This window comes from Ruditapes philippinarum, unplaced genomic scaffold (assembly GCF_026571515.1).
Source record: "Ruditapes philippinarum isolate M1 unplaced genomic scaffold, ASM2657151v2 ctg949_1_1_1_1, whole genome shotgun sequence".
In the NCBI taxonomy this organism is placed as follows: Eukaryota; Metazoa; Mollusca; class Bivalvia; order Venerida; family Veneridae; genus Ruditapes; species Ruditapes philippinarum.
In genome coordinates this window covers 72537-91613 of record NW_026861887.1, presented here as the reverse complement: position 1 = coordinate 91613, position 19077 = coordinate 72537, and the positions used below count along the sequence as shown (strand labels likewise).

General features: G+C 30.8%; 1 protein-coding gene across 1 annotated transcript in view; it reads right to left on the bottom strand.

Moving 5' to 3' along the window:
* LOC132717260 (collagen alpha-2(IV) chain-like) overlaps nt 1–15800 on the bottom strand; it is a gene marked incomplete at its 5' end in the record, with an annotated part of 44609 nt that extends 28809 nt beyond the window's left edge. Inside the window, 5 exons of the mRNA XM_060700694.1 lie at nt 569–727; nt 7380–7442; nt 9025–9069; nt 15015–15149; nt 15705–15800. Of these exons, the coding sequence (XP_060556677.1) occupies nt 569–727; nt 7380–7442; nt 9025–9069; nt 15015–15149; nt 15705–15800 (498 nt within the window). The remainder of the gene's footprint in view (nt 1–568; nt 728–7379; nt 7443–9024; nt 9070–15014; nt 15150–15704) is intronic.
* Nucleotides 15801–19077: the final 3277 nt, after the last annotated feature.

Below are 19077 nucleotides of genomic sequence, written 5' to 3'. Positions count from 1 at the left end.
AGGTCAAAGGTTAGAGAGAAAATGTTTTACTAGGTCAAAGGTTATAGAGAAATGTTTTACTGGGTCAAAGGTTATAGAGAATTGTTTTACTAGGTCAAAGGTTAAAGAGAAAATGTTTTACTGGGTCAAAGGTTATAGAGAAAATGTTTTACAGGGTCACAAATTATAGAGAAATGTTTTACTGGGTCAAAGGTTATAGAGAATTGTTTTACTAGGTCAAAGGTTAAAGAGAAAATGTTTTACTGGGTCAAAGGTTATAGAGAAAATGTTTTACTGGGTCACAAATTATAGAGAAATGTTTTACTGGGTCAAAGGTTATAGAGAAAAAGGATATTGTAAAATGAATAAAATAAAACTAGCAAGATTCTTTAAAATGGCACAGAATTATTATTTCTTATAGATACAAAATGTTCAAAATAGCACTAGTAAACACCTGTAAATAATTTTCTTTCAATATAAAGATTATCTAATGTTAAAGCAATGTTTTTTTTTCTAGAAAAAACAATTAATATTAACAGTAAATAATATGAGAGAAACACAAGTTGGAAAAAAAAACTGTCCAACTTACTGGTGCACCTGGGATTCCAGAAGGTCCAGACTCTCCTTTTTGTCCTTTAAATCCTGCTACAGCTGTTCCTGGTTCCCCCTTTTGACCTTTAACTCCATCAAAACCTGGGATACCCTCGGTTCCCGGCTCACCTGGTCGACCTGCCACACCAGGCTCTCCCTATACAAACAACAAGATTGCAGTTATAGACTATACAAACATAATTATATAGAAAAAATAAAATTTAATTTATTTAAATGGGTAACGTCCAGTATGTGTATATATCATCATGACAAACTTATCAATGTCAAACCAGAATACTATTGCTAGTATTAAACATTAACGATACAACAGTTTTGGCCCCCATATCTTTTGTCACATGTATGATGTAAGAAACAATACAGTTGAAATGGATTTCATCAATATTATTTTTACATTTATTTTTTTTGTGGGGGGTGCAGGGCAGTAGTCAAACACAACTAGAATACATGATTAATAAATTAAACATAAATAAGCAAAACGTTTCAAACAAATATTGCTAATACTTGTATATCAATAAAAATCAACATTATAACATTGTTCAAACTCTTTTATCAGATAGCTTTATGTCTAGGTTGGATTACTTAAGGAATGTTAAATTGATTACAAAGTTTGGTTACAGTTTTTTTTTCTTCATTTTTTTCTATTTTATTTGTTTTCTCTGGAGTTGAAAATTAATTTGTAAACAGTATATGAGTCATCATAATAGCCTACACACCTATTTCTTACAGTGCCTTCATAAATATCTGTCTTTGCAGCAAAAACCAGAACTACTTTTCCTAAGACTTGCCAGGAAAACAGTATTCATACAGTCCCCACCCGAACTCCTATGATTCAACATTAATAAAGATGGTGGAAGAAAAAGGCAAACTGATTAATTACCATCTCTTTGAGAAATTTCTCTGAAAATGTTTATCCTCAAAGAAAAGTAGTTTATTCAGGTGTATGAATATCTGAGACCTATTTTCTCTCTCTCTCTTTTTTTTCCTGATTACATTGCAAAAATGTTGTTTATATAAGAAACTAATGGTATTTGTCTGTCACTAAATCTATGGAATGAGATTTTCTCTACAAATCCTAGTGATGAAAATCATTTTAGTAATCCCTGCTGACTAAAATATAAATTGGCAAGAACTACTTTTTGTGTTTTCTGGAAAATATTCCAGGTAAATGAAATACATCAGTTGTTACCTTGACTGTTTTGACAATATTGCATTACAATGTTTATTTAACCTAAAGAAATATAAAATAAGCAAAAGGAGTTTTTAAAGATATTATTTTAACTTTATTTTTTATTTTTGAATTTTTGCTATCATTAGTTTATGTGCCTTCATTTTCCTTACAAAACTGTCCCAAGTTCTTTTATAAAGGAACACCAAAGTATTTTTTGCAATGTTTTAACTTTCCACAAACAGAAACTATACAAACTAATATTGTTAAAACAGACAAAATCTGAAGATAGTTAAAATAAATTTAACACTGAAAAAAAAAATTCACACACTTAAAAGAAATTTAACTTTCTAAATTTTCTAATTTTACACTGAACTGATTGTAACAAGACTATGGAAAATATTTATCTGACAAAAACAGCTTTATACTAAATAATAGAGTAAAATAAGAATTTCTACGAATTTTCACACACAGCTCTTTATCTTTTTAGCTTTTAATCTTTGCTGAAACTCCCCCAGATTTTGAGTGTAAAGAACATGAACAGGTTGGCATGTGAGATTAGAAATTGTTGATGAATATGTCTGAATGTTTAGTCTACAAGATTCCCAGGCTCTTGCTGAATCAGCGGTTCCATCAAATCCACTGAAAGATTTTTCTTTGCTGAATTATAAAATGTAAAATCTGTATAATTTAACTGTTAGCCTGTTTGCGGCAACAGATACTCTAGTCTTTACCCATGCAACCAGTGCGGACCAAGATCAACATTTGTGCAGTCAGGTCTGATTAAGGATTACAGTGGTAGATATATATTTTGAAATTTTATCTTAAAATGATTTATGGTTGTATCCAGATTGAAAGAATGGTCAAGTCCATTCAAGATATTTAACATGGTAATTTTGACTTTTTATAATATGAAAAGCAAATGAAATTCTAAATGTGGTCAGATGTTGAAACATTTTATAGATTAAAACAATTACAGTAAAAGTTATTTTTTTTATTCAAGCTCCCACTAACCAAAAAAAAAAACATACTAAATCTATAGACAATTTATAAATCTATTGGCCTGACTTTGGTTTGGAATATATGCAATGATTGTGGTGTTCTATTAACATTTTCTCTGTTTTCTATAAACATTTTCTCTGTTTGTTATTTGATTTTTTTTTCTGTATCCTCTTTGGACATTATTTTTTGTTTGTTCTTTAAACATTGTTTCCCTTTGGTCATTGAAAATTGTTTCCTCATTATTTTATTCTTTAAACATTATTTTTGTTCTTTGAACACTGCTTTCTCTTAATTCATATATTTTTTCTTTGTTCATTGAACATTATTTTCTCTTTTTAATTCAATAATGTTTTCTTTTTGTTCTATAGACACTGCTCCTCAGAACTATGTTTTCTCCTTGTTTATTGAACATTGTATTTTATTTAGTTTTGTTTTGTTCAAAAGATCTTTATCTCCAATTTCAATATGAAAAACAGTCTGTGAAAAAGCAGTACTTATAATAAACCAATGTGAGAAAACCTTACATTATTGCCTTCATGCATATAAAACTTAATTACTGTAACCCTGAATGATTTAATTTGTCTGAGAAATCATTCTATTCCGCCTGCATCAAGTTGCATGGATTTTATATTAACAATAAATTGCTATAATTGTTTTATAAAAATTGTGAGGAATTTTTTTTACTTGCATAAGTTTCCCTCAATTTTCAAGGAAATTGAAGTATAGGAAATGGAAGTTTAGAGATAAAACTAGATAAACTCTGCAAAATTTTAGTATTTTGCACATTTAGAAAACATTTAGAATTATAAATAGAATTAGAAGTATCATAAATGGTTGGAATCATTTATGGTTTTGTTGGCCCAAATGGTTGAAATTATTTATGGATTTGTTGGCCCATGCTGTTCTTTACAATTCAGAATTAATATCAATAATTATTTCTATTCTTCTTAAAGGATATAAAGATATATCTAATGAAATATATTTTTAGAAGTTGTAAAACAGTAAAATTATATTGTTCGTGTAATCTCAAAATGGTTGTTTCTAGAAAGAGTTATAACATAGAATGTCTCTCCTATTTAACATATAAACATTGTACGTTAGCAGATTAAGATGTTCCCAAACAAATACCATTTAGCAATGATTTCATGTGCCATTTGGTCATTAGGATATATACAAATTTCAGGGTGTCCATTTGACCCTTGAAATGATTCTTTGACCCTTCAAATTTCAAAAAAACCTGATTTGACCATCAGGATTAAAACTGTAACAATCATATTTCTCTGATTCAGACATTTTTGGACCTATTCTTTTTCAAAACTAAAACATAAAATTTGTTAAGTGGAAGCAGCAGAGATATAGCTTCATACAGTTTAGCTTATAGCATATTGTATTTGTTCCACATATTAACTCAAATATAACTTTACAATCACACAAATAGAAATATCTAGACCCTTGGTACCTAAAAAATCTGTTTTATAATGATATATATATATCTCCTAAATGACTGAATGATGTTCTTAGGCTCCCACAGAACTGCTGACATTTTTACAAACATATCAGATATATGTTTCTTTTCCAGTCCATAACACTTGTATAAACATTCTTCAGATATTTGTAATCTCACAGACCAATAGCCCATTCTGGTTCTTGGCTTGAGGAAGAGATGATAGCAGAGTGACTTAATCAATCTCTTTCAGTATAAAGACTTAAGTCATTATGGCACCAGTCTATAGATAATGAATTGCAGACTGGTTTAACTTATCTAAATCTAGACTGTGAAGTAGACCAGTATGGTATCAGTCTATACAAAAATCAGATGGTGAACCAGTCAGGGGTATCTGATATACATGATCAGCACCAGGCCACTTATGCAAACATCAATTTTAACTACTCTGACATGGGGCACCTGCTGAGAGTAATTAACACCATTAACCTGGCAGAAATAGATTTGACCTAGTAATGCTTTTGTGGAAAGACTTACATAAAAGAAAAAGCCAGCTGTTGTTTAATTTGATTACTGCACCTTTACTATAACATATCTTTATGTTTCTTTAAAGGTTTATAAAACCTTATATTCAATAAGGATGGTATAAACTGTCACCTTAATTCTTGGTCTTTTATGAAAAAAAAAAATGAAAAAAACAACAGTGACATGTTTTTTTTGTAAGTTTTAACTATGAACTCATTTGTATCATATTTAAAAGTATTTAATGATCAGATCCTGATGAAGGTCATTTGTGACTGAAACTGATAGATATACAGATATATAGATGTACTGGTAAGGAAAAGAAGTTAAAGTTGAACATGGTATTTGACGTGTGTCTCCTTTTTCAATTCACTATTTCAACTGATTTTAAGTATGATAAAACATAAAAATTTTAATGAAGCTTTCCCTTAAACATTGACCTATCAAAATCAAGTAAGAAAATTCATAGGAAAAGGCCTCTACGAGATCTGGCACACTCGATGGCAATTGAAAGCCATGTCTCTATACATGAATACTTAAGTTAATCTTTAAAAGGTTTTAGAATTACTTTATAATTATGATTGTGTACAACAGATTTTATCATTTTTGCTTAAAACATATTCTTCCTAGATTTGAAATAAAGATAATTTCAACAAATTCACAAGACAAAATTATATTATTATTCTATTAGCAAACCATATTATTTGTTTGTTTATTTGTTTGTTTGTATGTATGATTTTTTTCATCTTATTTAAACATTAAACTTTGAATTATCAACATTGCACTAGTAAAAACATTATATGTAATATCTGAAATAAAATACATAAATGAAAATAGAACATTAAGGGTAACTCTAAATATATCTGCAAAATGAATTATAAACAGGATATTTTACAATAAAGACATTAACTAATAAATTACATTCAAAATATTTCAAATGATTTATTTTTCTCTTAATGCTTGTTTAAATTCAGGTCACAAGATTTTAGTACATTGGCCTTTAACCTTTATCCGGCCATGGACACCCCTCACTTTAACTTCAAATGGACTGTTCAATTTAAAGCAGAGCAAATCAATTTAATTCAAAGATTTAGAAGAATAATATTAAGCAAAAGAAGAAATATTAAGTAAAAGAATATATATTGTGCTCAAGAATCATTTATGGCAAAGATCCATCTGGAAAGTTTTAAGAGCTTAATGATTTTCTGGCAGTGGTAATCATTAATAATAAACATTTTAAACTGATGGCTATTATTTCTACCTTGAAATGCAAAAAGATTAATGGTTTCCTCTAGATAACTTTATACACATTAGCAAAGGTGTTCCCCATGGAGTGCATTACTGCCAATCACATTTAATGCATTCATTTACAATGGAATGCAGAAAAAAATAGGCCAGGAAATGCACTTCTAACTGAATTAACTTAACAGACACTTTATTTTGTTAGTCTACATCAGTATATTTATTCTGTTTAAGATTCTTGAACTAATCTACCAAACATAAACAATGATCAGAGTACTCTAACTATCAGTATTGCATAAAACGATGATGTATTATGAAACTTAATTAACTTAATGTGAACTTAATTAACTCAATGTGAATAAAATCATGAATCAAGTAAAACAATTATTTTGGAGATCCCCTACTTTACAATCAAATCAAATTTAATCGAAGTTTTAATGAATATGGGTAAATCATTCTTTTTATCCAAACTTCAAATTTAAAACCTGGAAAAACTTGGCACCACCCTGGCCTTATCACATCAAATCTTTACCTCTGACATTTTAATCAGTCTTTACTTCAATATTTCCTAAAATATCATTCAATAAAAGAGAAAATAGCAATATATTTTATCATTGCTGAAGATAATTTTTTTATCATGAATACCTAGCCAGAATTCCTACTTAAAAGTACATCTATCTCCATGGGAGAATGAAAGAACAGAAATATTTTACCATTGTTTATTATAATGGAGAAAGGTTTCACCTTTTCTTTAATGTGTCACAATCCATTTAGTTAAAATGTAAGTTATTTTGAATGCAATTCTGATGAATTTTTATCTTGGAAAATATCAAACTTTGTGATTCAGTATTTGCAAAGCATTTTTTTTATAAAAATTTCTATTCTTTATAAAAAGAAGGTTCTGGCAGGTGAGTCTGGAAGAGTTATTAATCATTCAGAATTTCGTTCTTGGCAGAAGCTTATGAAATTGATACTTTTAATGGATGGTACTTGTATAAATGTACCATGAAAATATTAACAGAGAGGAAAATTCCTAGAATATACTCATATCAGTCCATGTTCAAATTTTCCTCTCAAAAAATCTGAATTAAGGAAATTACCAAAAAGTAAGTAAATGATCCACATTTTGCTTTTGCACAAACATAACAAACATAATTATATCCTTTAATTTTCAAAGCTGTAATACTTGTAATATTATATTTATTTATATATCTGTAATAAATTCCTTTATTAAGAAATAGAATAAACTTTTCTGCAAACAGTCTTAGCATGTATATCTAGTTTCTTTAGATTAAAAAGAACTTTTTTCAGAATATTTAAACACTTGACTCGTCCTGTGGATAAAATAACTTAAGTTTCTGTTAAAAAGAAAAATACATGCAAATCATTATCCTTAACTAAATTTATAAATACCTGTGTTCCATTACATCCATCAAGACCTGCTGGACCTCTTGGACCTGGGGGACCTTGCAAACCCTGAAATACAGCACACAAAATATAAATACCCCTTAAAATATTGAATGTACAATTATAAGAAATTATTAAGGCAATGGATGAAATTTGGAATTTGAAATAAAATCCCAAACATCTTCAATAAAGCAATTCAATTAAATTTGATATAGGCAAAAATGACTATTAAAGAGGCTAAAAATAATGAAAATCCAAAAAATTATCCCAACAACACTAATCAGTATGTTAAAAGCTTGTGTAAGAAGCTTTTAGACACACTCTTAAATCTATCCCTGGAACCAACCAGTACTGAACAATGTGTTTAAGTTTCTGGCTAAAGGAAACAAAGGCTTGCCACTAACATGGTTTGACCCAACGCGGCTAGCGAGATCCTTTGATTACTAGTCCAGCCTGTTAACCAAACAGCCATAACCCTAATCCCTTTGTTAATTTTTTTACCATCATTTAAACTATATCAAAGCACTGAGTATTCGTGTAGATTAAAAATGAATCATTGAAATCCATAAAAAATATTGATAACTATCTTTTCTGTCAATTGTTTGAACACCATAATTAAAATAATTTTTAAAAGCCATGAAAGCTAGTTTAAAAGTTGTGCAAGTTCTTTGTATTCTTTTCATCCCTTTAAGGCAATACAAATACATTTTGTTTATACATTTTTTTTTTATAAAATAAAAGCCAAAACCTACTATATTTTATGACAAAGGAATCTTTCTATTATATAGTATGGACATTTTCTGAAAACTAAAACTAATTTTCATGAGTAACATCATAAGTACACCAACAAATTTCATAGATTCATGAATGTTGTAAATAAATGTACAACAAACATTGCCCTATAAATCAAGCTAGGATATACGGCATCTATGATTCACTCACATTCTTTCTTGAGTTTTACATAAGCAAAGAATTCACACACAGTACAAGTAGCTACAGTTTATTCTCTACTATCACTTTGCTTAGAGGCTATTATCTGAAATAATCTCCACCCCAAAATCTTGGCAATCTGTTCCTATATGAACTAGTGCATTCTGACATTCTGGTACACAATGATATGTACAAGATCTAATCAGTGTAAACAAGCAAAGTACATTACACAAAAACATGGAGGGAAAATCTGGAGCACAGTGCCAAGATAGCGTCCAGCACCACATAAATATTGCATGTTAAATAAGTGTCATCATCTTTTTTTCTCCTGGCAGTGAATTTTTTTACTTGCTTGAACCCGAGTGTATATGAGTCATATAAAATTCTGCTTGTCATCTTCAATTTGAACTTATCAACTTCAAGACTTATTCTTTGTCTTGACTATTGTTTTTAACACTAACTCCCCTCATACTGCATGTAAGCAAAAAGTGAACAATTTTCGACAAGCTGAAAGTCGTCTAATGGCCAAATAAAAAGTGGGACCAACATAGTACATAAAGCTTTCATACTGTTTAAGTCTCTAAGCTTAGTTAATATTCTGTAAAAATATAACCTACTAATTAAATCTGATGATCATGTCAAATACAAGTCAACCAATATTAGCCGATGAAGCAATTTTTGGGTAGAGTAACAATACATGTTAAATACAACGAATACTTACTGGAATACCGCTGATACCTGGAAATCCTGGCATACCCATTTTACCCTGAAATAAAAGGAAAACAAAATCAAAATACATTGACAATCATTTTCAAACTATTGACAATACTGAATGTGTTTGGAAACAACAGTTTGTATATTCAAAGCTTCCAATAGCATTCAATCAAATATTTTTTTTTTTTTTTTTTTTTTTTGGGGGGGGGGGGGGGGTAATTATTATTCTGATATGGTTTGCACTGTCACTGTAAAGGTCCTACTATGACTTATGACTTTCCTGGTGTAGGAAGGATCTTGTGCACCTCTGTGAACTATTTCATATACCATCGTGCACCTGATTAGAGCAGAATCATCAGCTCTCCCATACCTTTATCAAATGAATGTCATGTCTTAAAGGTCATGTCAAAGGTCAAACAGTCAGCAGTGAGGGTCAAGTGATTTAAAACCACCCCACCACGGAAGATCTGTCTAGTCTAATATCTAATTAGTAACTCAAATTGATAGTGGATCTGATGATATTTTTTCTATCAATAATTTGATAATTAATTAATTGTTTTAATGTAAATACATACATCATCATCTTAATTTCTGGCTTATATACAAACAAAATTTGAGTCAGAGAAAGGTAATCTGTTGAGATCATCAGAAAGATGAGATAGATTTCTACATAAAACATACAACTTTCACATTTCCTGTCTTCTCTAATGAATGCCAATTACATTAAACATTTCCTAGTCATCCATCTAGCTGCAATATTACACAGCTTAGCAATTAGTAAACCAAACAAAACAGCAGGTTCTGTGTGAAGAGCATTACATCAAAAACCTTTACAACTCTTATTTCATATATAATTTGCCTTCAAGAGGCTTTTCTTTGTTCAGCAGCTTTGGTTGATGATTTAACTATGTATTTTACTAATGAAAAAATATGGCTTTCCCACTCTCTCATGCCTGTAGGAGACTTATCTTTGTTCATCCACTTTTAATAATGGTTAAATATGCATGTATCATATGTATTATATGCAATCTTTATAATAAAATTATAAATGTTAAGGAAACTAGAAATGTGTCCACAGGACACTGATGTTGTCACATTTCACTGTTTTTGTCAGTTTACACACGGTCAGGCCAGCAATCAGCAGGATGAACAAAGGCAAATCAATGCCCTCCCCCCACCTGCTAAGTATATAGGGGCATGGCAAAAAAGATGACACTTTCTGTCTTATGTCTTAGCTTTGATATGATGATTAAGCAATGGGATAATCTAATTTGGCAAACTATCAATGGTATATATCTTCATTATAATGCACAAATATTGTTCACAAACAGACATGCTCATAACAATTAGTTTGACTCGGAACTAATTTTATGACTTGAGTACATGGTATAATTAATATATACCCAAGTAAAACATCAGTATGTACTATTGCAGTTATTTCATGTTATTTTGTTGTTTCAGCAAAGGGAGTGGTGTCCTGTACATAGCTGAATATTAAGAAACATCATGTGTATGCATGGTTTTCTACTTTACTCCTACACAAAGGTTAACCCTTTAATACTTTTGCCAGGTTAATCTTTAAATAATTTACCATTCAGCCACATGTAACTATTGCTTCCTATCTTTTATTACAAAATTACCACATAAAAAAGGTGGATGGGGTCAATCTCCTAATAATCAGAAGAAAAACCATATTTTATTACCCATTAACCTAGTCTTTGAATTAGCTAAAAAAAATCAGATAATCTCCCTTGTATTTTAAAAAGGTTTACTTCCCTTTTATGCATAACCCTTGATTCTAAAACTGTTCCATTGACTGCTGCAAGTGACCTAATCTACCCATGTGACCATTGCAGATCAAGATCAGCTGGCACATTCCTGACATCTGATCATGCTTCTGCATATTTTGAAAATTTCCCAAAAAAAAACGATGAATGGTTTTGTCCGGATTGAAAGATAGGCAAGTCCATTTAAGATATTTAGCTTGGTTAAGGGGTAATTATAATATTGAATACTGCTTTGTAGGCAGCTTTTTCATCTGACTTTGTAAATTCTCTAGCTGTTTGTATAACAGGTACATTTTATCCGATCATAAGACTTTGCTTTTGGCTGCACCTGTTTTACATACCAGTAAATATAAACTGAACAAACTTAGCACATGGCAAATGGAAATCAAGTGCATCCATTTACTGTAGCTTTTCAATCAAGCAGAACTTAATTTGGCACTTTGGAACACTATTTTGTACAGTTTAGTGCACTTTTTACGGCCAGTTTATGAACATGGCATGAGTGAGCTATTTTATTCATCAGAGCAGTCTTTTTGTTGTTGACAAGTTGTAAAAATTTGTTTTAAAAGTTCTTCTTATCTTCTGAAAATTGGTTACTGGCTGTCTTAGATTTTGATTTATTACTAAATTGCTTGAAGAACATGGGAATTCTAAATGGTCTGTTAGAGCCATATAATTGTCTCAAATGTACATTGACTTCCTGGTATTCCATCTACACATATCGTAAATCTGGCATAACTCATAGTTTAACATATGATTTACAAACCTATGTTACAGAGGTGAATGAACTTGTAAAAATCATGTTCCATCCCAGACTCAGTGAAGGGATGCTGAGTTCACAAGATTTGGTACAGTTACAATGTAATAAAGAAGGAAGTTGCATTTACAGACATGCACACCTGTTTATACATCAAAGTTATAAATAACTACCAAAAATATTTGCAATGTTGCACACATGTTTGAGATACAAAATTGAAAGATATCTCCCCCCCCCTCCCCCTCCCCCCCAACCCAAAAAAAATCGTCATTTTTTTAATCCTTTTTTCTTTAACAATTACATTTTATCACACACCTGTGCCGCTTTTGTGACTGGTGAGCATAATAGTAAGTAAGTAAGTAACGACTTTATTTAACGAGGCTTACACATTCAGTTTCCCGATCTTCCATGTGGGCCTCAGCATAACATTATTACAATCAGTTTACATGTACACAACATATACACAACATATATACACAAATATTATCAAAATAGATCAAAGTTAAAAAAAATCAGTATTGAACTTAAACCCATCAATATCCTCTATATGTCACTTGCTAAACCAAATAGAACAAAATACAATAGGTAATCCTAAAGAAAAGAACATTTTCTATGTTTTTTAATTTAAAATACAACAAAAATCTATTGAACCTTATCATTTTGGCTCAATGGTGATCTTAACTTCTGAGAATTTATTTAACCAGCTAACAAAGATGAAAATTTGCAAATCTTTCTTAATATTTCAGTAACACTTTCTGTAATAATTTTAATATAATATAATGGGATCTAGCAGGCTGGGAAAATGATTCGTCAAAATAATTATCTAAAATGAAACTTGCAATGATTCCATTAAATTAACAGAATATTTTGCAAACTGAATTTTCCAAACTTTGTTGCCAAGAAATGTACTCTTATAATAAATTATAAACAGCTTGTTTTTATGTGTTGCCATGGATAAATGTTGTAAATTGATATTGCAGTTGTTTTTGATTGATTCAACAGTTTATGTTATTAACTGACAGAAACCTAACAGTAGGCGTTTTGGTTAAAACATATTTATTTAAACTCCATTGCGATTGCGAAACAAGTTCCAGCTAAATAAATATGTTTAAACCAAACAGTAGGCAGTTAAACATAAAAAAAGTGTGTATCATAAGTTAAACATACTGTTTGTTATTTTAAAAACAGTTCAATACATTGAGGGCTTGGTGCGAAAGTGTTGAAACTCATTTTTGATAAAGAATGAGCTACGACCCTTTCACACCAAGCTGTCGATATCACTTATTCTTGTAAAACCACACCCAAAATTACTCAACATCCTATATCCTGCCTCCCAACCAAAAAATACAGCACTATTGTATATTTTAATAACTTTCAAATCTTTAAAGTGCATTTTTAAGTATCGACTGGTATTTATTAGTAAGCATTTACAAAATAAAACTGGTCAAGAATGGCACACTAACCAATTTATTGTTTGGAATTATTTTTATAAACAGATGATTTACTAGAATCATTAATAGTTTGCCGATTTACCAAAGTAAATATGTTACGATTCATTTGAAATACTGCAATACTATCGGATAAAAAATAATTTCAAACACTAAATTTATTATTTATTTAACATTAAGAGTTTTTGCAATATCATTGTTAAGGGTTTTTTTTTTTGTTTTTTTTAATTTTCAATATTATTTCTATCTTAATTTAACTTACAATGTTGTATTAATAACAGGATTTTTATTCCGAAGAAATTCCTTGATAATCAATGTATATCTTCAATTAAAATTTTGCCTAAAATTCTTAAAAACACGACTTTGGATGCAGGATGTTGCACTTATTCATTATCAACAATCAATCTATGTCTTCAATTTTCATGTCATTTTGTTGTGATTAATGCTTCCGAGGGATCACTTTGTTTCAAGATTTTAATGTATTCTTTAAACATAATCAACTAGCTTACGGAACGTCGGTGGTTCTACTCAGGTGCCCGTTCGTGCCTGAAATAATGCACGGAAGGGCACCTGAGGTCTTCCTCCACCAGTAAAGCTGGAACGTCGCGATATGACCTATACTGTGTCGATGTGACGTAAAACCCAAAACAAAAACAAAAAAAACAAAAACATAATCAAACAATTTTAAACTGGATGCCATCAGTTTTTTTTTGTCTTTCAACGAATTGCTCTTCAGTAAATTATGCAGGAATGAAGGGGTATGCCTCTTAAAATATTCTTCCATGCTTATACTTAAAAGATGCAGTACAAAGGACAATTTCAATTTTTTTAATTTAAAACTTTTGAAATTTTGCATGTTATAAGAGATAATTTGTATTGAAATTTTTTTGCTCCTGAAGTTATCATATGTATGTCAAACATTCAAGTAACACTCTGGTGGTCTCGACTAAATTAACTTCAGGTCGGGGTCTGTTTGGATAATGACAAACACTACCTTTCACCCGGCATCCCCCTTTAATTTGTTCAAAAAATCTTCAATTTTCTACACCATTTGAAACAAAGATTTTAAAATTCTTTGAGCAATTGGTCTTATAAAATGTCAGAATTTATTTCTGACATAAAGCAGACGGCATCACGGCATCACCAGTCTGACATCGTTGTGATAAACATCAGGCACCATAGACTTCCACAATTTCATATCTACATATTTATCATCCAAATCTATGATACTTGGAATCCGGAGTCAAAACTGTGCCAAGTTAAAGATTTTTTTTTTGTATAATACAAACCCTCGCCAAAATGATGAATACAGGTAAACTATATGTATACTCAAATGTTTTCAAAATCTAGGAATACTAGCATTACTTATCAGTTATAGGAAAACATCATGCACTTTAATGCATTTATTTTTCTGAGGTATAAAATTATCAGTGATTGATAATCATTCTAATAATAACTGCCTCACAAACTGACTTAAGTCTAAATTTGTTTTTCTATGTTTTTCTGAGTTGAATTTTATCCCGCTTAGACCTGTCAATATGATGCTATTTAAAATTGTTAATTTTTTATAATTTTATCAAACTTTTTGATAACCACTTTCAATCGCAGACCAATTCTATTGGTACATTCTATGAACATTTCCAAAATATACAAACTGATTATCATTATGAAGGCACTTCTGTCACACCCAGAGCTCTTATTTTACTAAGTTTGTTGCCGAAATTTGCCCTTTTGTTATTATCTTAAATTCCAACTTCAAAAAAAAAACTTACATCTGCTAAATGCAGCAAAATTAAATATGTAATAATAAAGGAACATAAATATTGTCACTTTATTGGGTATGCTAGCGCTGTAAACAATGCTTGAAAATTCCCCTATGAGGAAAGGACAATGTAAAATTCCCCAATCCTACAAGGACAGAACACACAGTGCCCTAGGCCCCTCACAGCTTAATATTGTGATTTACGAGGATGTAAAAATTATGTATAAACAATGAAGTACTTACTCTGTCACCTTTGGGACCGTGGATACCTGTTGAGCCTGGTTCACCTTTAATGCCTTTAGGTCCAATCAGCCCTTCTGGTCCCTCAAACCCAGTGTTTCCCTGAGGACCCTGCGGCCCTGGGAGTCCTGGAAAACCCTGGAAACAAAAAGAAATAGAATGATTTTCTTCATTTTGTGTTAAAACCTACAAAGAAATAGAATGATTTTCTTCATTTTGTGTTAAAACCCACATATATATATATGTATATCATATAGTGGGTTGGGGTTCACTGGTTCTTAACTGTTTTATAACAATTACTATTTTTTCCTCTTGCAGTCCAGTCCTTGAATTTTCTGTTTATCATGTACTTTTTCTTTTTCTTTTTGACCTTAAAACTGCTTCTTTAGTATTGTCTATTGGCTGAGTTAAGAAGAAAAGTAGTACGGCAAGACACCAGTGAAAATATGGAAAATATGTTTCACTGTAGTGAAAAATTAATTTTTTACAGTGAAAATATGGAAAATGAAACTACGTATTTTACGTCATCAATATTTCATTTATAAGTATATAATTACCGGTTATGATTATAATAATAATGATAGTATAATATTATGAATATAATATGATGAGAAAGTCAGTTAAAAAGCTATTCAAACATTTCTATAAGAAATGCCAGTAAATCGTACTATAAGAAGTTTTATTGGGACTTACTCTTGATCCTTTCTCTCCGACACATTTACATCCATTATTTGTCGTACAACCGCCACATTCCGGCTGAGTCTCCGACCGATTCCGCTGCTGCTGAAATAAATTATTATATTGTATAATGTAATCATAAATAATTTCATTAAATTGTAGATGAAAAAGTTGAAAAGTGTTATAGTTAAAAGATATGTCAAACCTTCATACAGTCAAACCTGTCAACAAAGGTTATCTAAAGGAGAGACCAAACATGGTTGTTATATACAAGTGGTCTCGCTTAAGGGGTGAATCTGTTTGATTAAATCAATGAACAGTTGTTGAAAAAAAGTCTTTATTCACAGACTGGTCTTTATCACAGGTTTGACTACATTAAGTCCAAAGTTGAATTACATTAAAACTGCTACAAAGCAACGAGACAGTTGGTTGTTGTTGACAGGTGTTGTTTTAGTGAGGTTTTGTGAATTTATTGTCAAGTCTTACTTTGGGAAGGATTGATACAGCTGGTTTAATTTATAAGCTAACTGTTGTACATGGGGCTGCGCATCAGGGGTTTCACTGTATGATAATTAGTTGAGGACAGCCTAATTTTTTATTGACTTTCATACAACCAAGTCAAGAAAATATTCAAAGTTTTACTGAGTTATTAAAATAAAAACCTATCTGATAATGGCAACTTTAGTACATTATTTTGTAAAGTGAAAATGTTTGTTTTTTTTAGTTGAAGTTGCACACTAATGGCTTTGCAGATGATGGGTCTTATCAATACTGAAGAAAAAACATTCTTAACTTAAAAGCCTACAGCTGGTTTTAATAAACTGTTAATAAAATATCTCTTAGCCAATTTCAAAAAGAATTATTTAGAAGAATGAATGACTTTATTCTGGAATAAACATCCAAAAGTTGACTGATACCATATTTAAAACACATAAATGACAAAGACAGTAAAATGATGATGAAAATACGAAAAACCTTGCAGTGAAGAAGCAAAATGACCAAAAACCTTGCCTATCAAGAACTTACAAAATAAATGCCTTCAGCTCAACTGTTTTCATGATGATGGAAACATATTTTATAAAGACCATAAAGATGCTAAGTATGTCTGCAAATGAAAGCTTTTAAATAATAAACTTCTCTAAGAGTTTATCCATGGCATCTTGCATAAATGACATTAATTAATTGAAGACATCATAAATAACTTTCCTACTTCCTGTCTGAGAGTGTTATGATTATTCATGGGGAAGTATAAATCATAAAATTTCTAGAATAAAAGACAGGTGCCTTCTCTGCGTTTTAATCCTTAGCCATCTGAAAGCTACCCCACAGTGCTCTAACTTCTTCCCTTAGCCTCTTGATTTTGGGAAGTCAATGCTAAAATTGCTAATTTGGGAAGTAAAAATACTGGTGTAAGTTCAGATTTTTGGGAAAACTTTATAATTTTCAAGAATTTCAATTGGGAAGAGAACTTTTATAGTCCTCTTATATATTAAGTTGAAAAATTATGGCCAAACAGGCCTTTGCAAACATGTTGGTACCAGACAGGAAGGCCAGTATCCTTTACTATTTTACTTTCAATATTCAAAAACTAAGCAGACGATAAATTTAGCAGACAACAATTTTAGAAGGCGAGAATTTTAGCAGACAACAATTAGAAACAATTTTTTTCGAAGTTGACAATTTTAGCAGACAATAGTTAGAACAATTTCAGCAGGCTAGAATTTTAGCAGTCGACAATTACATATTTAGCAAAAATAAATCTTAGGAGTTGACAATTTTAACTGCACACAACAATTTTAACAATTTTAGCAGCGGACAATTTGTCCCAGCATGTAAAGGTTTAGCAGACTGGAATAAAGAGTTTAGAAGCAAGGGGAGTATAAACAGGAGCACAAGCGTTGAAAGTATGAGAGAACGGAGATATGTAACAGAGCAGAACATCAGCAATGTGAGTAATGTACTTGACCTAACCTCATTAAAATACTTAGCCTACGAGCCATGTGCTCTCTGCTCTCGTACATTCTTGAAGGAACAATGTACGGAGCTACCCTAAAATGTGTTTAAACGAATAGTGCAGACATATAGCGCAGACCGGAAAATTGAAAAAGAGGTTTTTATTTTAAAAGAAGTCTTATTTTAACATAATTATGGCTGCACTTTAAACAGTCCTCAATTTTTTTTAACATTTTTAAGTTTTGAGTCATTGGCAAGTAAAAAGGAAATATTAGCTTAACAATTTTCGAGGCAGTTTTCTTGCATTTAAAACAAATAAATGAGTTTATTGTAGCATATCAAAATAATTCACATTGCAGCTGCGTCGAAAGAAAATACTGTTCACATCAAAGAAAGATATAAACGTCTTTTACTTACAAAGCAAAGAAATAGAAATAAAGCTAAGATTTTCAAGGACAGCCTTAAGTTCTATGCACATGTTTTGCACATTCCGAATATTTTAACATCAAAATAATACAATGAAACCCCTTACAGTAACTATCAATAGTTAAAAGGTAAAATTTAAGTATTACTCATTGTGGAAAAGTTTTAATGTTCATAATACAAAACTCTTTTGACTTTTTTGTGTTGGCATGGACTTTCAGCTGAGGCCATCCTTAAAAAATTTTTGCAGTAACCCGACCCAGAATTTTCATGGTGGGTAGGTAGGTCAATTTTTTTTTTTTTTATTGAACTGTACTCCCAAATAAACATGGAATTTCAAAATGCTGGACAATATATGCTTTGATAATCTGGTAACAATTAATAAATTGATAACTGAATTCTAATTTAATAAGACCTACAATTTATTTCTTCTATTAACCTTAAAAAGAACAAAAACAAAGCACAAGGCATAATTTTCTGATTCAAAAAAAAAATCTTTTTATCCAGACCATGAAAAAAAACTTTGAGTAGGGGCAAATTTTGTGAGTCGGTCGCGTTACTGCAAACAAACATTTTTTTAAGGATGGCCTGAACGTGGTTTTAACACAGGCGGCAGTATCAGTGTTTGGACACCCCACCCCTATCTGCCCCTTGACCCCTACTACAACCCTGAAAAAAAATTCAACACTCTAAGGCTTACTATAAGGTACCAAATACAAAACCACCGATGAAATTATATAAAAAAAAAAAAATTTCCACTATCAAAATTATAGTTATAGAAAGATGTGAAGCCTTCTATATGTCCATTTGCCAAACAATGTGGAACACGGGAAATCGTCGTTTCGGCGACTGAGGCGCATTCCGGCGGGATTTCGCTGCATCATTCGTTAACATCAATAAAAAGAACTTGAATTCCTCAGTTTATGTAATTCAAGTCCAACAAATATCACTATCATTCCGATTTTTTTCTGTTTCAGGGTATTTTTTGAATTGTCGTAGCCAGTTTGCAGTC